Genomic DNA, 19,301 nt, shown 5'->3' with positions numbered 1-19,301 from the left:
CATTGATGGTAATTTGCTTTAATTCCAAAATCTTGAATACGACATCGACACTCGTACAATAAAATCTACATTTGGGATTTTATTTGAACTCTTTTTGGTTGATTTAATCACTTTTTTTTGACATCATTTCATTTTGTGTAGCATAGAATACTACATAATACACTGGCGTCTTGTAAATATTCACCAAATAAAATGTACGCCCATTCTTACATGCGTACATATGTGTGCACATGCACCGGCTGCATATGTATGCATGCATATGCACATGCATATAGATGTATGCACATGAATACTCGTAATACTCGTGTGCTTGACAGAGAAGTACGCATAATACGCGTTTCACAAACACAAACCAAACGAGTGTTGGCTTGTATCAAATCAAAGTCAAATTTATTGATTGCTTTTAGGATTGATTGTTATTTTTCTTAAGTTTCCATCAAGTTTTAGACATACATACATGCATAAGATTAAAGTACGAACACACTTGCACAACAACAACAACAACAACTAAAAAGAAACACCTGATTCTCTTAAAGATCGTTTAAATATTGCAGGTTAATCTAAATATATACAAATGATTAATTTTGTTTATCTTTTTCTTCTTTTTCTTTAATTAATGATTTCCCATTTGACTTAACCTTTGTGTGTGAACTATGTTCAATTTTACGTTCAACAATTACAACAAAAACAACAACAAAACTCAAATATATATATATATTTACTAAATGCTTCGTCTACTTTCCGCTGCCTACTGCTATTTACGACTCTACTACTTCTGTCACTACTCTTCTACTACTACTACTACTACTACAACTACAACTACTACAACTACTACTACTACTACTACTACTACTATTTGTGTTACTTAAACTATTTACTGTGTGTATTCAATACGACTTTGCTATAATTTCGTTACGTTTGATAATTTGCATATTTATACATATATCTACCTGAAACTATATCTCGTAATTTTCGAACAACAAACAAATGCCACAAACTACAACAAAAAACCTTTAATAACATATATTTAAAAAAATATTGTCAATATGTTACATATATTCCTGTTTTGTTTAACAAAACTTAATTTTTTTTGTTTGGTTTTTGTTATTACAAAAAAATATATATTTGAATCAAACAAACTTTTCAACTGATTGAAAAACCTATTATAAATACATCAATATATATAAATATATTTGTTACAACCATGCGCTCGTTCATGTACTGCGACAACAACAACAACTACAACTACTAAATTTATCAACTACCATCCCCGTACATCACTACTACTATCAACCAACCAACCAACCAACCAACCAATCAATCAATCAATCAATCAATCAATCAACCAACCAATATTTGATATGTATATGTATAAATGAGCGCAGGCGAGATTATCTACAGAGTGGAATTACCCGATATGGAGCAGATAACTTTAATCTACTTGGAGAATAATGATGCTGACTATCGTAAGTCGAGCAAATAAGCAAAAATTTTTGTAAAAGAACCAAACAAACCATATAAATGCAACAACAGCTATAAAGGCCTTAAAATATTACAAACCAAAAAAATACATTAAAGCTTACGTTTCTTAAAAAAAAAACAATTAGGTTTAAAATCAGAACAATGTCCAGTATATATCTATTTTTGTTACATTTTTTTTTTTTAATTTTTGTTATCAATCAAAACGAAACTGCAAGCAATTTTCCTTCTTAAATGCCGGTTACTTGGTTAGTTTCCTATTCTCTAGCCCTATCTCTCGCACACACACACACTCTCTCTCTATCTCTCTCTCTCGCTCTCTCTCTTTCTGTAAGTCCATCACTCATTTTCTGCAGCTCTACCTTTCCAATTTTATATTTATATACTGAATAATATCTCTTGAATTTCCTTTTATTATGCTAAAGCGAAGGTCTCATCTTAGAAATTTCCTAGCTAGTATTATCAGCATTTGCTTAAACACAATCATTGTTTTTCTTTTTAGAGGAATGGTTTAGCTTTAATATTACGGATATTCCATGTTAATGCCAATTTTTTTTCCTTCTTTTTCTCCCGAAAAGCAACCGATCCAGTCTGATGAGTATTTTAGTGCAAAGTTTTAATGAACAGTTTAATTTTTGATCATCTGCTTATGCGACCCATATATGATAAAGCCTCGTTAAATATCCGAAGCGAGATGTCCTTTCCATAATTTGATCATGTGTGGAATGCCTTAATCGTATTCCAATGCCATTTTGCCCAATACATTACCTCGTACCTTGTGTTGGAAATACATAAATGCACACACTAGTCAGCAATTATTTATTTGTTTTCCGATTTCATTAGAACTAAAAGTACAGTTGCCTATTTTGGACGCTGAAGACGTACCACTGTCGATAATTTCTATCGAATTTGAAATGTTCAGTGTGTACCCAACATTTGAATATGCTCGTATTCACATTTTACGCTTTTCAAGTTCGTGAGAAACGATTTTGTTAATTTCATAAACGGTTGTAGTTTTATTCCGTAGCTTAGACGAGCCACAATATTGCAGATTGTAAAGTTTAGTTTCTAGTTCGGTGCGCTTATGCCTGTTCTCTCTTTTGTATATTTTCCTTTTTCGCTAACTCTATTACTTTCATTCCTTTAACTATAACTATATCGTTTAAAGCGAATTCTTTTTCCTTTTTTTTTTTTTGGAATATTATATTTGCTTAGTTTTATGATGTGCTTCACTCATTTCACACGTTTTCTTTTCAAGCAATTTATGTAGTGGTCACAACCGTAAAGCCGAAACTATACAACACCGATAGATGTATTGTTATTGTCATTAATCGTTATCGATATCGTAACATTGCACGCACATTTCCACCATTTTTTTTTTGTTTCGATACATTTGTTGCAACACAACCGGAAGTGAACACCTGTATATCCAAAACATCCTCCATAGGAGTAGTTAAAAGAAAGAAAACAACAAGAACTCCCTTTGCCAATTGATTTGTATGTATGTTTCGATTAATTATTTAAGTTTAAGATAACAACAGGGATGTGAACGACGACAACGCAAATAGTTCAATATAGTATAATATAATGATGTATTGAAAATTGATTTAATTACAGAATTATCGAAAGTTTCTGAAGATAAATAAAAGTCTTGTTTGATTTAAGAAGTGTTGTTAATTAATCGTATACGTCAGTGTATTTTCACGATATCGCAAATTTATTTATCCAGAAAAAAGAACCTTTCATGCCATGTTTCCAAATTTACTTTACCTCACACATTCCCATCGTTCGTTCCGTTCAAAAATGATGCATCATCTATCATATTGGTTTCTGATTATACTCGTATTTGCGAACTTTGTTTACGACAATAATTGGCATCATTTCTTTTGATTTACTAATTAATAGTTATATCTTAACATGAATTGCAAATGAATTCCCATGACATGCTGTTACAGAGTGAGTAAACTTTAATTTCCGAAATTCAATGTGAAATCGAAACGAAGAACCAAAATCCCGATTAAATCAATAGCAACAACAAGAACAACAACAACAACAACAAAATGTTTCCACACATCTATATATATATATTCAAGGATTTATTTTTGAACATAAGTCCATATATGTTTTGCTTCCCAAAAAGTACACAACATGCGAACCAAATTATTTGCCTAGGCTAAAAATATATACATATATGTATAGTATATAGTATATATATATAGTATTAGCACTTAAGTTAAGTAACTACTGAATTTCCATATAAGTCGTCATATGTAGAACATATCATTTAGTTCGTTGTTTGTATTGCACTAACATTTACTCTTAAGTTCTTACTTTCATGTTAATTTTGTTTTGTTTTGGTTTTTGTTTCTGTTTCTGTTTATGTTCTGTCTGGAGTATCGATATGTTATGTGTTTGCATCAGTTTGGTGATTTATAAAACTAATAACATATTCTTTAGCTGTATCTGTATCTGAGTACTGCTGAATGCCGCAGATAATTGGCCAAAAGTTGATGATGAATTGTATTTGTGTATTTGTTGCTCGTCTAGTTCGTATTTAGCACCTTTCGTAACTCTACCTTTGAACATGAGACAACCACTATGTATATATGTATGTTAAACCACGATTTACTTTTTATATAGAAATCTTGTATCTCTATCTTGTGTATTATTTGTGCCTATGAGCAAAAGCAATTCATTTTTGTCGGGGGTTGTTTATTTTTTTTTTTTTCTATCCCCAACTTTCGCACAACTTTTGAGTTGATCAAGCAAAAATATTGTTACACTTAATTATTTCTTTTACTTTTGTTTTTACACATATAATTGCAGTATTTGCGTAGTTTACATTTTGGGTTTTTTTTTCTTACATAACGTTGAAATTCGAGAAATACTTTATTTCATTTATATCCTCTTTGTTCTTCATTTTAATTCTGGTTTAGCATAAGCGCTCGTTACATTAAAATCTACTTAGCTAACTATTTGCCTTTAGCTTACTTTTTTCTTTCCACCTGAGAGCCGTCGTAAACAATAAATCCAATATTATTAACTAAATGCTTACAACCAATTAATAAGGACACAAGAATGAAAAACATGAAGATAAATTTGAACAACCTTTGCGCTCTATCTCTCTTGAAATCTCTCTATCTTTCACTTTATTTTTAGTTTTGAGCATATTCTGTTCCAAATTGAAAAACTACTATAAATTTAAACCCTATGTGAAAAAAAAAATCTGTTTGATTTCTTTTGAAAAAAAAAAGAATAATGAAAATAAAACCAAAATACTAACCCGATCCTAACCTAACCCAGTACCTATTTCCATTCATTTTGTACATTTTGTTTTTGCACCCGCACAAAACCTAATACCGTTGCCTACTATGCTTACAGCTTCCGAGGAGAACGTGCTGTCCTATGAGGCCGTGCAGCGTTTATCCATTAGCTATACACGTCCCGTTATAATATTGGGACCACTTAAGGATCGTATCAATGACGATCTAATATCTGAATACCCGGACAAATTCGGCTCATGTGTACCACGTAAGTCTTTACTCGTAGCAACTAAATATTGTAGGAATTAGAAATCTTACTTAAATTACAAGATTTGTATGGATGCTTGTAATTCTCAACAAGTTTAATGATTCGCAGTTTAAGAAGGGGGCAATTATAACTTTTTGTACTGTCGACGAATCACAATGAATAAATAAATAAATGAAAGTGATATGAAATATTTAACCCCTGAACTCCTGCCACAGATACCACACGGCCGAAACGCGAATATGAGGTAGATGGTCGGGACTATCATTTTGTGTCATCGCGCGAACAAATGGAGCGTGATATACAGAACCATCTGTTCATCGAAGCCGGCCAATACAATGACAATTTGTATGGCACTTCGGTGGCCAGTGTGCGCGAGGTGGCCGAGAGGGGCAAACACTGCATACTGGATGTTTCGGGCAATGCAATTAAGCGCTTGCAGGTTGCGCAACTCTATCCGGTTGCTGTTTTCATAAAGCCCAAGTCTGTGGACTCTGTGATGTAAGTTTTCAAATATAAAATGAAACTATATATGCAGTTCCATATTTACAATGCACTCGTTGCAGGGAAATGAACCGTCGCATGACCGAGGAGCAAGCAAAGAAAACATATGAGCGCGCTATTAAAATGGAGCAAGAATTCGGCGAATACTTTACGGGTATGTGTTTGCGTTTGCCTTGTTGCTGTTTTTGTTAAAGTATAAAAATAATTATAATTTGTAACTCGTTGCAGGCGTTGTACAAGGCGATACAATCGAGGAAATATATAGCAAAGTCAAATCAATGATTTGGTCGCAATCGGGACCAACTATTTGGGTACCATCGAAGGAATCTCTATGACCAACAGCCACAACAACATGGACACTGCCGCCTCGAGTACGTTGTCGACCTGTCTCGAGAACACCAACAACAACAGCAACAGCAGCAGCAACAACAACAGCAGCAGCAGCAACAGCAGCAGCAACAACAACAAATCAGCCGCAACAAAAAACGTCACATTGATGCAACAACACAACGACGATGCAAACATCAACAACAGCAACAGCAACAACATCAACATCAGCGGCAGCATCAGCAACAGCAGCAGCAGCAGCAACAATAGGCAGCAGTCCAACCGATGTTGTTCATGATTAGATTGGTTATTGTTTTTTTTTATTTTATAAACAATTAACATTTGCCGGCGCAGTTCAATAGGAGCCAAAAAAAAAGAAAACACACTAAATCAAGATTCTTGGCTATTAGCTCTTAGCTCTCTTGCTGTGAGGACAAACTGTTCAAACTGAAGCGGCGGCTGTTTAGTTTAAGTTAGAACAAAATTGATAACAAAAAAAAAGAAAAAAAAAACAACAACACACACACACACACATACATACATACATACATGCAAACCGAAAGCATATTAATCGTAAGGCCTACATAATATGAAGCAAATGATCCAAAAGGAGAACGTTCGTTAAGCGCTAGTGTTGTTTGTTTATGTTGATGTTTATACGAGAGTTATAGCGAGCTAGTTACATTGATGCTAATGATAATATGGTACATTATTATATACATATGCATATATTGTATATGTATGTATAATAGGTATATAAATCTTTAAGTGCGACAAGCGTCAGATATACTACGTTGAAGGATAGCAATTTAAATTGAATCAGTTGGCGAATACGACTATATAGGTATATATATGGGTAAATAGATAACGACGACGACGACGATAAGTTGGTGCATTTGTTGTTAGATGTATTGTATTTTTTCCCCACGCGCCTTTGCCTAATGCAACACAAATCACACGATAAGAATCATGCTGCATAAGCACACCTACACACACACTGACTCACACACATCTATGTACACAAATACCATGTAGCCTAACTAAAGAAACGCGTCAGCAACGAGCTATATATTTATATGTATATAGATATATGCGCTATATATATATATTTATATATTTAAAAATGAGTATATAGAGAGGGAGAGAGGGCAATATCACTTCTTTCAATACAAAAAGTCATTTTACTATTTAACATACGATATATATATATGTTAGACAGCATTAACTAATTCTGAAAGCGTCGTGTTGACTTCAAACACATACACCTACGCATATTACGATCAATACAACATATACACCCATATATATTATATACTTATATATATATAAATATATATAGTATATAAATAATATACACCGATACGGTTTAATTTTACAATTGAATATGCAACAACATAAATACCTTGTTGGTATTGACATACATATATATATATATTTTTTTTTTTTTGTATTGACAGCAAACAATTAGCAAATGTTCAACAAACAAACAAATTCATAAATTAGAGACAACGCACATAACTGCTAATAACCCATTTTTTCTACTTTTCTATATATTTTTTTTTTCTAAGAAATTTAGTAAAATTCAAGTTTAATATGATGATTTTTTTTTTCGTTTCGTGTGTGTCGCCAACTTTCCAGAATATTGAAAAGATTTTTCAAAAGGAAATGTATACGTTGTGCATTTATGTACATAGCTATATTTCTTATGGAAAGGGAAACATTTGCATATTAATAATATATATATAAATATTTTTTTTTTCGTCTCTGTCCTTTACTTTTGTAATATCAATATTTTGTAAATTATAATACCTTCGATCCCTGCTTTATAAACATTGAACAGTATATGTACGTGCAGACAATGCATACAAAATTCGTTTTCACATAGTACGCAAAATGCATTGTTGTATTTAATAAACACAAACCTAAGCGAATTATATTAATTTAAACTTAAAAAAAAGCAGTAAATGTAATAAAAATAAACTAAAAAAAAAAAAACAAAAAAAAAATACAACACATATTTCATCAAAGCCGTAATAACTTTTTAATCAATTTCCAATAAAACTTTCAAAAGGAGGTGTGAAAAAGTTACAAATTATAAAGAAAACAAGATTTTGTAAAACTGTAAAAAAGTGTGTAACATTAAAACATTTCATTACAGTACACACCGCCACGCACACTCAAACACACACACACAGTTAAATATTGTGAAAATCTACCGTTAAAGCCACGACTGCGAAAAATGTGAAAGAAACTAAATCAAGGCAAATAGGATATGGCACACTTATTGACGATTCTTATGGCGAATATATTCCAGATTGGGTATATAGTATAGTATATAAGATTGCCAAAATGTTATAAGCCTTAGACGAAATAATTGTGTACTAAACTGAGCGATATGCCCACAATTCATTCGGTGCGCATTAGGACTGTGTTTGGGATACCAAAAATTCTGAATTCGATATTTGTCATTTACATATGGCATATGCATGTATGTGGCACACTCATACGTGGCTCTTATGATACACTTACTTTCATTAATATTAGTGGCCACTGTATGTGTGCCGAATAGACTCCTTCACTCTTTAAGTATGTACATATTGTACGGATTTTGTCTTTCAATCGATAATCTAATAAATATTCTGCCTACCAAACACCCGCCTTGCAATCTCTTAGTGAAGTACCTTGCGCCTGTGTAAGCAAAATTTAAACGGAAAGCAATTTAAAGTACATACAACATACAAAAGAAATGGAATGAAAATTGAAAATCAAAGGCAAATTTTACACATGCATGGTTGGAAACGTATGTGGGGACATATTTAAATAGTTGATAGATAAATAACAGAGAGTGTATATCTTATAAGTATTTAATAACGACTTACTGTATGTAGCTCATATAGAAGAATTTCAAATACTTATGGGGTTTTAAGCCCAAATGCGGTAAACTTTCTTTTCTAATAGAATATAGTATATATATATATATATATATATATATATATATATATATATATATATATATATATATATATTTCAAAGTCAAGGTAACTGTTCCAAAGCCTTAAATGCAATTAATTAACGCATTTACGAGTATATCCAAGTTACATACACATACATTGCTTATCTATGAAATGCCCTATTTCTAATGATGAAAACAAAAATGAAAAACAAAAAAAAACAAATGACAATTTTTGATGTAGCCTTAGAAAATATATGCAAGAATTTACCAAAACGAAAAAAAAAAAAAATGAAAAGAAAAAAAACATTTATTAGATAAATTAAATAATACCATAACACAGAAAACAATACATATTTATAATGTGTATTAAAACTAATACTGAAAGGCATTTAACGATCCCATTGTTCAAAACAATTTTGTGCTACATCATCTACATGATGAACAAAACGATGAATATCGTAAATTTTGTCAGCGTATACTTACAATTTTTGTGGAAGCATTTCATCAAAATGGTGCCTTTATCAGTTATTGTTGTCGGTATTGAATGAAAACAAAAAATGAAATATAACGAAAAAAAAAAAAAACAAAAAACAGATAAAATTACATAAATTTATATAGTTAAGTATAATAATCCGTAATGCAGCACATGCTATTTATTGTAGATTTGAGAATTGAAATTATTCAGTTGCGGGCTGTGATATCTGCTCGAACATCTTAAATATCAGCTTAAGGAATTTAGTTCAAATTGATTGAAAAGCTGTTGCTGCTTGATCGTAGCCCCCCCGTTCAAAATTCATACCTCCCCCAGCACACACACACGCCCCTCAGGCCCTTCACTAATTCTGTGCTCGTAAACAAAAGTAATGATTTATTGAAATCAAGATATTCATGAAGTATCATCACGAGATTTGTTGTTAAGTGTTACATTTTTTGCTTAAAAACAAAATGTACCTATTTGATTGCTTATTAAATTTAAATAATATGTTATATACCAGCACATATATACATATAATACATATGTAAGTATGTAGTTTACAATGAGTTCACATGCGTAGTTAAAATTGTTAAACTATCTGCAAGCAGATAAAAATCCATTTAGCTAAGATTTCAATTGATATATTTTATAGCGCAATTTCTATACAGAATACAGAGCTATTAATTTCCTCTCGCCTTCAACTGCTTTCTTCTCAGCATAATCCTGATTTCATCTACATGGGACTATAGCTATATTTATTATACTGCTCGGTTTTCCGAATGTGCATAATGAGAGTGTTCTTAACTCTAAGCCTAAAGAGTTGCTTTGCTTTGTTTTTCTCATACTTATGCTATATTTTCCTGAGCAGCTCTTCAAAAAGCTGGGGTGTTGTGTGTGGGGGAAGGTACTCTCCAGAAATTCGCGGTCGTGGCACAAATGCACTTGTGTACATCCACAAACACATGCACATATGCACACCTACGTTTGTATTTAAAATACATATATACTATATATGTATGCATGTACACACACCTACACCTACACACACACGTACACACAAATTAGTTATAAAAACAATTTGTGAACTCTGCATAATGTATTATTATTTAAAGTTCATCAAAAGATGCGACATTCGTAATAAACAACAAATCCAATACGTAATTTATTTACTTATCTAATGACTGTCATACATACATACACACATGTATACATGCCTATGTATATATATATATATGTGTGTGTGTGTGTGTGTGTGCACACATGCAACTAGAGCGTACCTCATTTGGGACTTAACGCTTGGAGATTTCAGCCCAGCAAATGAGTCGTGCCGCATTTTCAGGTTGGTTTTTTAGCTAGACACGAGCACGAAACAGACATTTTAAGCACGCTCACGACAAGCACGACCCAAAGTGGACACGGTGCACGGTGATGCACACAAAGTTCAATTTTTAAAAATTTGATTTATTAACTGTTTCCTTATAATTTATTTAAAATAGCCCTTGGCTGATTTATAAAAAAAAAAAAATATTTTATTACTTAAAAGCTTTTATACAAGTTTAATTATTATTTTATGTATAACAAGACAGACAAGATCAAACACCCCTATAGACATTAGGAGACAAATGGTATGTTAGTCCGATTTTGTACAATTTTTCTGGTATGAATAGGTAGAAGAATAGAATAATTGCCGAGCAGAGAAGTTTTCCAAAACAAAACGCATTTTTCGCTATACTCTTCCCATAGAGCTATTTATATGATAAAGTTCTTCGATGTTAATACGATTGTTCCCATTTGTTAGGAGCTTGGAGCTACTCAAATGGCATGTTTTGTCGAGATTTATTAAAAAACAAAAAAGTTTTCTTCAGAAAATCCATCTTTCGACTATTTCTTTCTATATAGCAACATTTGATAGTTTTCCGACGTAAGAAAGATTTTGCCCATATGTTAGAACCATAGAAAAATTACTACGTGTCAAATTTGGTAAAGATATCTTGAAGATCGACAAAGTTGCTTTTTATGTAAGAACATAGTTTTCGTCCTATGATAGCTACATATATGATATATTGGTCCGCTGTTGAAATGACTTTGCCCATATATGGAAAGCATAGTGAAAGAAATAAATGCCAAGGCTTATCAAGATATCTTGACAGGAAAAAGAGATGCTCACACAAAAACTCTTTTCTCGACCGATAGTTCTCCATAGTGCTTTATATGACTATATGCTGCCTAACTAAGTTTTAACTAAAATACATACCCATTAATGGGGTGATAGCTTTAAAACTCAGCTGATCAAGAATATATAAGTATATAAACAAGATAGTCACTAGTCTAAGAATATTATATCCGTATTATATAAACGTATGCTGCCTGGGTGTTGCCTTTCGTATCGCTCTGAATCTCGTGTTTTTGTGGTCGAATCGGGAAAAAGTACTCACTTAGCTTGGACTCGCATAGCGAAGTAGTGCGTGCAATTGAATTGAGTCCGATACGATCCAATTAACCTAATTAACTGGAATGCGCGTTGGCTAATTGGATGGACTGCTACTTGGTCGAGCGCAGATAGATATCGAATTGGACGAGCGTTATGAAATAGGAGAAGGCCGTCACCGAAATGATATAGATGAGCCGCCGGTCCAAATGCAGCAGCCCGCACAGCATGGGCTGTCGATATTGCAGCAGCTGCAGAGAGAACTGTTCCAGCTGCAAAGAAGCGCAACAATGTGAGACAAGCAATTGATTGGAGTAACTGGCATGGAGCACCTCTTGGCTTAGACTTCTCCTTGGCGTTGCCAGCGTCGGATAGTCGCAGAACCGACGCACGGTGAGTGCGAGACGGGTCTGCTCCACCTTGATATGCTCGTTCATCAGGGTGACTATGTAGGTGTCCACATAGAAGCCGAACGCATAGAGGCCGCTGACCACAATCGAATAGGAGACATTCGCGAGGGAGTGTGTGGCGAGCATATTGAAGATGGTAAAGAAATTGGTGAGATTGTTGATCAGCGTGGTCAGCATCAGACCAAGCAGCTGGAACTGATGCATCCGAAAGCTGCCCACATAGAGGGCGTGTATATCCCCGAAACGTGCACGCAGCCTGGCAATCCGATTCGAGAGCCGTTCACAATGCTTCATCCACAATTCACGCCGCAGCGGCTGCGATTGCAGACGCCGCAGCTGACCAAGAGCGGCACACAGCTGGAGATGCAGCAGGCGCAGGTACTTGAGCACACTGCCGTTAATGTAGTAGAAATAGTCGGCCATGTTCTCCGTGTAGTTCCACAACACGAACGAGTAAATGGCAAACTGTGTGCGAAGCTGCCCGCCAGCGGCGCCGGCCGTCGCAAATAAGCCGCACACCTGGGCAATCATCATGATGTTAATCAGCACGAACTTGAAGTACATGAAACGCTCAAAGCTGCGCTTGGGCCATCTGGGACCACGGTAGCTGGCGGCGAAAGCCGCTTCCAGGCGGGCCCGCTGCAGCGTGCAGCCATGATTGATGGCCTTAAAGTGGAACGTGTTGGCCATGTAGGTGACTATGACCGTCGCGTATTTGATGAGCGTATTGGCAAACGATACGTACAGCACCAGCTGCATGCGCCTGTCATCCGCTGCCGTCAGCGCTCGATAATTATAGCCAAAGTAGCAGGGCAGCACGACAATCAGCAGCAGGCTGAGCACATGGCTGTAGCCGATGAGCAACTTCTTCAGCGCCGGCCGCATTTGGCGCTGCGGCACATAATCGATTATCACCTGGCCGTAGATGTTCGCATATATGTGGCCGTATCTGTAGAACTTGTACTCGTGCCGCTCCCAGAAGCTACGCCTATCGCACATGCCGTTCGCTCAGCTTGCCGCATTTGCACTGAATGCGGCAGCCTGTTTCCTGTTGCCAGTTGCTGTGGCATGCTTGGGTGCTGGTGCGTGGCGCCTTGCATGTCGATATGGCGATACGTTCAATACGCATGCAGCAACTGACACGGTGCATAATGGTGGCAGGCAGAGGTGAGTGGGGGGGGGGGGGGGGGGGGGGGGGGGGGGGGGAGATGGAATCAAGAGAGTATACTTGTCTTCGGCTTATAGAATACTTTTGCGCCGATGTGCCAGATGATCTGATTCAGATCTGATTCAAAGCCGTATTTACATGCGAACATGCATGGACATATAGAGTTCTACAGATTAAAACTCTAATGTCCACTTACTTTTGTCTAAAAGAAATGCTTCATGTCATGTTTCAAAACTAATTGTTTATAAAGATATTTTTACGGACTCGTATGGATAATCTTTCTATGATCGGACTTTATTAAATCGAGTTATAGCTATTTCAAGTGTTGAACTCATATGAACTTATTACTATCGACAGGCATTCGAAGGGAATACAGTACAATTTCAATAAATTGATAAATTCAAACATTTCAATCATTTCTAAAGACTATTCACAGGACAAAGAATGCATATCTTTCCAGAATCGAACTTCATTTATCCGAGATAGAGCTATTTGAGTAAAAAAACAAGTAAGAGGCTCAAGTCGAAAGCTCCCGACTAGGGGATACCCTGAACCCTCTTCTTCCAACATCAAATGCATATATATATTCTATTTTAAAAGCTATATGTCAAGTTTGGTGACTCTAGCTCTTATTATTTACCAAAATTGCCCAAAAAACAGGATATCGATATCGATTTTTATCGATTGCTTGGAAACGGAGTAAGTTATCGATTATCGGAAACAAACTCGATCTGCGCGGGAACCAGGAGCATCTACATCTAAAATTTCTAGCTCTTATAGGTTCTGAGATCCTTGCGTTCATACATACGGACGGACGGACGGACGGACAGACGGACGGACAGACGGACGGACAGACGGACATGGCTAGATCGACTCGGCTATTGATGCTGATCAAGAATATATATACTTTATGGGGTCGGAAAAGCTTCCTTCTGCCTGTTACATACATTTGGATTTTGCACAAATACAATATACCCTTATACCCATTTTTAATGGGTTCAGGGTATAAAAAGGCAGTTCTTCAATATTGTTATAATTGATATATTTCGAGTATATCAACTGCGATTTCGGGATGATATACATATTTACATAAATGTTTTACATATTATTCACCTAATCTTAAATTCAAAATATTCAAGAGTTATAAGTATATTTAAAATCTTTTTTGAACAATCGCTTAAGCAATAAGGATTTGGTTTGGCTTCACATTTATTGCGATATATTTGTCAGATTGAGCAGATGAGGAGATCAGGTTTGAAAAGACTTGGCCAGTGCGATAATAGAACCAGATGTTTGCAGTATCTGAAAAATAACAAGGAGTTAAACAACAAATGCGAAGATTCCGATTTGGAACGCACAGCGGCAAAGGTGCCCAACGAGGGCGAGAAGAATGGCACGGCCATGGTGAGGGCGCGCTGCGACCGCATGATGAAGAGATACACATAGAGCCGATGCTTGGGCAGGCACAGGTGCCACGGACAGGTGCTCATCACGGTGGCCAGTTGAGCGCTCTGCAACAAATGAGATGGATAAACAATCAATAGGGACGCCCCCGAATAGGCGAATGGCACTAACGCTCTCCGTGACCAAAGTGCCGCCATAGCAGTAGATGACCAGCTGGCTGAGGGCGGCGACAGTATAGCCCACATAGAGCAGGGTGCCCAGGCCGCTGCCGCCGACGGTCAGCAGATTGAAGATGCTGAAGCCGATCACCATGCTGGCGGACACAAAGTGGGCCAGTGTGATGATCGCGTAGCGTTGCCGAAAGAAGTGGGTCAGCTCGAAGATCTTGTTGTGTCGCTCGATCAGCTGCACCAGAGACGCCTCGAAGCGTGTGCTGCGCAAGCCAATCATCTGTGCCAGTCCTGACGAAGGAGGAAAAGGAGCAGGAGCAAGAGCAGGAGGAGGAGCAGCTGCTGGTATTAGAGGTCTGATGATGCTGCCTTTTGGCCTTACCCTTGTACGGCCGGAAGAGCGCACGTGTGTCCGCCTGCAGAAAGTTGAAGAGCGTGGCAGTATGGACGCAAAACTCAAAATAGAAGGCGTCACATCCGCCAAACATGAAGATGGTTACGTAGCCGGTGTACGCGATGAACATGTACGTGAGCGGAAAGTATGGTGCATGGAGTAGCCAGCGGGGCATGCTGCATCATGGATGGCAAATGGGAACAGTTACTGCTCTAGAAGTACCCCATACCCCATCCAAATCCAACTCACGTCATATTGAAGGGTGTGGTGCTCCAGGCAATCGCATCGCTCCGTCCCTGCAGATACAGCAGCATGGCCAACAGGATTGGCTTCAGATTGTACATGGTGCACGTAAAGAAGCCGGCGGAGAGTGGCCAGAAGTTGAAGCGGGCTGCCATTTCGGAATGGCGACGCATTAGCTGCTTCTTTTCGACCGATAGGGGCTTCTTTTGGAACAGCAGCTGGCGCTGATGGGTCAGCACGTATAGGAGATCCTGACGATAGCGGAGCATGAAGAACATTTTCAGCAAGGTGACAGCCGAGGTGCCCGCCGGGCAGAACGTCTCCAGGGCCATGGTTATCTTGCCCGCTCGCGCAAACGAAAAGCCCGCGTGCAGCTCGGTTGCCACGCCAATGGCCAGGACCACAAAATGGACGAGTGCCCTCCACTGCAGCGGTCCGGGCCAGAAGCCCATTAGATTCAGGCATAGACGCGGCACGGCGTAATAGTATAGCGACAGCGGCTGATTCCTGTACAGGAAGCGGAATCCAAAGTAGCCAGCCATAATCCAAACGTTTCTCAAGCGCCGTCGAAGCGAGCTTTCGTTTTTATACGCCCTGTTGGCCTTTGACCAATCGCTAATTGACTTGTTGTGCAGGCAATTAGAGAAGTTGGGCTACCAACTTTCAAGGCTCAAGCTGCCCGTTCTCACACATTTCTGCAGCCCAGAGCTGAGCACCTGTCCAGCCCGCGCCGGACGGTCTACTTCTCGCAATATTATTCAGCTAATGTGTTCATTGCACTTATATCATTTTGAAAGTCAATAATAAATACATAAATATGCGTTCCGTCTGTGAAATTTAAATTTACTTTCACATTTAAACTGACATTCGACAGAAATCTCTGCAAGTGAGCTTGTGGGGTAATCGAATGGCATCAAAAAAAAGGTTCTTACAATCCATTTTCGCCAATTTTAGTTACGGGCGGAAATGAAGCATGATCTCAATCAGGCAATCCGCTCATCGCTCAAGGATTTGAAATGGATTGGGAAAAATTTAAGCCACAGCGAGAAAATTTGCAATGTTTTTTTTCGACTATTTCAAGAAATTCAGCTAAAAATATTAAAAATACAAAAGAGGCAAAAATATTCGAGCCGACATAATGTGAATTTATTTCAAAGCCATTGTTTCTTTTAGCTGTTTTTTATGTAGTTTTTTCTGTTGTCTTTTCAGCTGCTTTTTCTTGAGCCTTATATCCAGCTTCTGCTGCAGCTTTTGCAGCTGTTTCTGTTTCCATTTGGGATTTCTACACAGAATTTGCATGGTTAGCGTGCGGACCGAAAGCAGGGCCAGATTCTCAATGAGGCAATTGATGCGATCCTCTTTGATCAGCTTGACGGATTCCAGATGCTTAATCCTGTCAGTTATTGAGCTAATATAGTTGTCCATCTGGTTGCTTTCGCGAATCAGCTCCTCATACTTGGCATCAAGAAACGACTGCGGATCACAGCTGCGCACAACCTTCGTGTGGATCGGGATCGATTCGTCCGGCATCTCAACATCGGTGCCAGTCCCAATCCCAGTGCCAATGCCTGTCAGACATGTGCGCGAGCCGGCACGTAGCCTGATCCCATTGCGCTCCGCACACATCAGATGGTAGAGCAGCGATTTGATGGCACCGAGACTACCCGTGGCCAGATCCTCGAGCGCCTGCCGTGACAGAGTCATGCCCATCTTGCGCAGCACCAACAGATTGAAGGTCTCCCAGTTCTGCAGCTTCAAGGACAGGCTGCTGTGCGAAAAGTAATTGTGTGCCTCAACCAGCTTGTAATCGAGCTCCTTGAACAGCTTCGCCACATTCGCCACATCGCAGAGATCACGACGTGTGCGATTGTTGAGATTGATCTGTTTGATCGTGAGCCAGACATCCAGCTGCAGCTCTTCCTCGGCGCTCAATATGCGGCTGTTTGACATTCTAGTTGGATATTGGATTGTGATTTACCTATCTCAAAAGTTTTCTTCAATATATCAATATGCGTGCCTTGGGTGATATACAAAATGTGTGAGAATTAGTTCGAGACAATTTTGATAAATGCTTTCTGACTGCACAGAACCGCATGGAATATTATTATGACAGCGAAAATTCCAAATGCCAGCCTACTTCAATTCATTTTCGCATCGCAAAGCAGTCTAGTCTAATTATTGATTAATAATTAATCATTTTCAATGAATAATCTGTGTGTGAAACACGCATCGCAGCCAATTTTGATAAACCCAGTAACAGCCGTGATACGGTCGCATTTCTTAAGATTAGAGAGCGCACTCGAACCACCAAAATAGTTTATAAAATTTAAAATTTATTCAATCGTTTAGGCAGTTAACTAATTTTCTGTAATTCATATCGATTCGCATAAGACTTTCGCGCTGAAGTTTCCCTCTCTTGGTTCAAGCCTTGGCTTGTCATTAAATATTCAAAAAGTTTCATATCATTTAATTTATATTTTTAAATTGAAAATATTGCCTATCGTACATATTTTCATATGGAATTTGCGGGCTATATTTGATCTCTAGTAAATTGAAGTTTGGAGCGAAAAAGGAATCGCAAGTTTATAATTTTAAAAATATACGATTAATATATACTTGCCGTTTAAATATTAATTATATTAAATACTAAAGCATATTACAAACTAAAATATATATATAATATATATCCATCTGCCAGCTGGAATATTCAGCAATTGTGCTTCTCAAAAGTGGCTGTCATTATGTCAAGTGGCAAATGTTGTAGGTGTTAGCGATTTATGCTGATGCAAGAACTAAATAAACCTATTAGAACAAGGGGGGCAAATAGTGGAAACAAAAAGCAAAAGTTATATAAACTGCAAAATTGGCCAGTTTTTGATGGGCTCGACTCTGGCGACCCAGGCGACTCTGGCTAGCGTTTGCCCAGAATTAGACGAGTATTTTTGCAAATTCAATCAACGCTAATTGAAGGTTCAGAAATTGTTCCATTTTGTGGTTATTACTAAATCGCAGCTAGCCAGCAGTTGGGGCAACCGGCACTGGCACTGGCACTGGCACTGAAACTAGCACCTGACCCCCGGCCCCCGGCTGCAACGGCAACAACAACAACAATAACAACAAGAAGAAGAGTCGCACGCAATCCAATTACAACAAATTGAGGCAAGCCGCGTAGTCAATTGACTACGTCGGATGATGATGACTGGGCATTGTTTTTAATGTGGACTTACCCGGCGGCTCATCAAATTGAAAGCGGGAATACCGACTGCTGGACAGTGTAGCCCATACCCGATCACGAGATCAAGCCCTTTTTTTTTGTTTTTTTTTTTTTTTTTTTGAATATTCTTTATATATATTTTCTTGGGTGCGTGTGTGTGCGCGCCCTTGACAGACTCGTTAGTGTTCATGATAATATTGTGGGTACAATGTGGGATACACTTGGTGCTGGGTGCTGGGTGCTGTCACCGCAATGCACATGACTATTAGATAAGTTTATTATAGAATAAATACGCGTGCGGGACCTGACTGTGCGCACCCATAAAGAAGTTAAGCAATTCAGCTGTTTAAAGCATAAATTGTTTAATAGAGTTGGACGCGACAATTGGGGGGGCTCATATAAAAGTGTCGCGTTTATTAATACCATATACCCTGCAATTATCAAAAATTGCTAAGAGAGGGTTGCTGCAACAGTTGCAAATGATACGAGCAGCAGAAGGTTTTCATATTGCATATATGGTATGGTATTAATATACCCTGCAATTATTAGAAGTGCTAAGAGTGGGTTGCTGCAACAGTTGCAAGTGTTACAGGCAGCAGAAGGT

The 19,301-nt window shown here is 37.5% G+C and overlaps 4 protein-coding genes across 30 annotated transcripts in view; 1 reads left to right on the top strand and 3 right to left on the bottom strand.

Moving 5' to 3' along the window:
- The window catches only part of LOC115766993 (disks large 1 tumor suppressor protein), a 36,515-nt gene extending 30,655 nt beyond the window's left edge, over positions 1 to 5,860 (top strand). For 9 of the 26 annotated variants that reach the window (XM_030711102.1, XM_030711099.1, XM_030711095.1 and 6 more), the window contains 5 exons: positions 1,386 to 1,466; positions 4,861 to 5,010; positions 5,226 to 5,508; positions 5,574 to 5,665; positions 5,740 to 5,846. In XM_030711102.1, the coding sequence (XP_030566962.1) occupies positions 1,386 to 1,466; positions 4,861 to 5,010; positions 5,226 to 5,508; positions 5,574 to 5,665; positions 5,740 to 5,846 (713 nt within the window). Of the gene's footprint in view, positions 1 to 1,385; positions 1,532 to 4,860; positions 5,011 to 5,225; positions 5,509 to 5,573; positions 5,666 to 5,739 lie in introns of those variants that run through there. The other 17 variants (XM_030711111.1, XM_030711107.1, XM_030711110.1 and 14 more) reach the window with 4 other exon arrangements.
- Positions 5,861 to 11,807: 5,947 nt separating this feature from the next.
- Positions 11,808 to 13,103, bottom strand: LOC115766999 (gustatory receptor 10a). The gene is made up of 2 exons (XM_030711121.1): positions 12,027 to 13,103; positions 11,808 to 11,966 (listed from the first exon to the last, which is right to left on the bottom strand). Exons 1-2 carry the CDS (start codon positions 13,101 to 13,103, stop codon positions 11,808 to 11,810), a joined length of 1,236 nt encoding a protein of 411 aa, XP_030566981.1.
- A 1,296-nt stretch (positions 13,104 to 14,399) lies between these two features.
- On the bottom strand, positions 14,400 to 16,290 carry LOC115767044 (odorant receptor 10a). Of its 2 annotated transcripts, XM_030711175.1 has the most exons (5): positions 15,490 to 16,290; positions 15,229 to 15,416; positions 14,848 to 15,137; positions 14,631 to 14,783; positions 14,460 to 14,574 (listed from the first exon to the last, which is right to left on the bottom strand). In XM_030711175.1, exons 1-5 carry the CDS (start codon positions 16,023 to 16,025, stop codon positions 14,521 to 14,523), a joined length of 1,221 nt encoding a protein of 406 aa, XP_030567035.1. In that variant the 5' UTR covers positions 16,026 to 16,290; the 3' UTR covers positions 14,460 to 14,520. The 2 variants fall into 2 exon arrangements, with proteins under 2 accessions (XP_030567034.1, XP_030567035.1); XM_030711174.1 differs by having other exon boundaries at positions 14,400 to 14,574; positions 14,631 to 15,137.
- A 339-nt stretch (positions 16,291 to 16,629) lies between these two features.
- On the bottom strand, positions 16,630 to 17,433 carry LOC115766998. The gene has a single exon (XM_030711120.1). It carries the CDS (start codon positions 17,431 to 17,433, stop codon positions 16,630 to 16,632), a length of 804 nt encoding a protein of 267 aa, XP_030566980.1.
- Positions 17,434 to 19,301: the final 1,868 nt, after the last annotated feature.

The sequence above is a fragment of the Drosophila novamexicana genome, unplaced genomic scaffold (assembly GCF_003285875.2).
Source record: "Drosophila novamexicana strain 15010-1031.04,08,12 unplaced genomic scaffold, DnovRS2.1 tig00001302-arrow-arrow-pilon, whole genome shotgun sequence".
Taxonomy (NCBI): Eukaryota; Metazoa; Arthropoda; class Insecta; order Diptera; family Drosophilidae; genus Drosophila; species Drosophila novamexicana.
The sequence above is the reverse complement of the archived record's forward strand: the minus strand, read 5'-3'. Positions and strand labels throughout refer to the sequence as shown.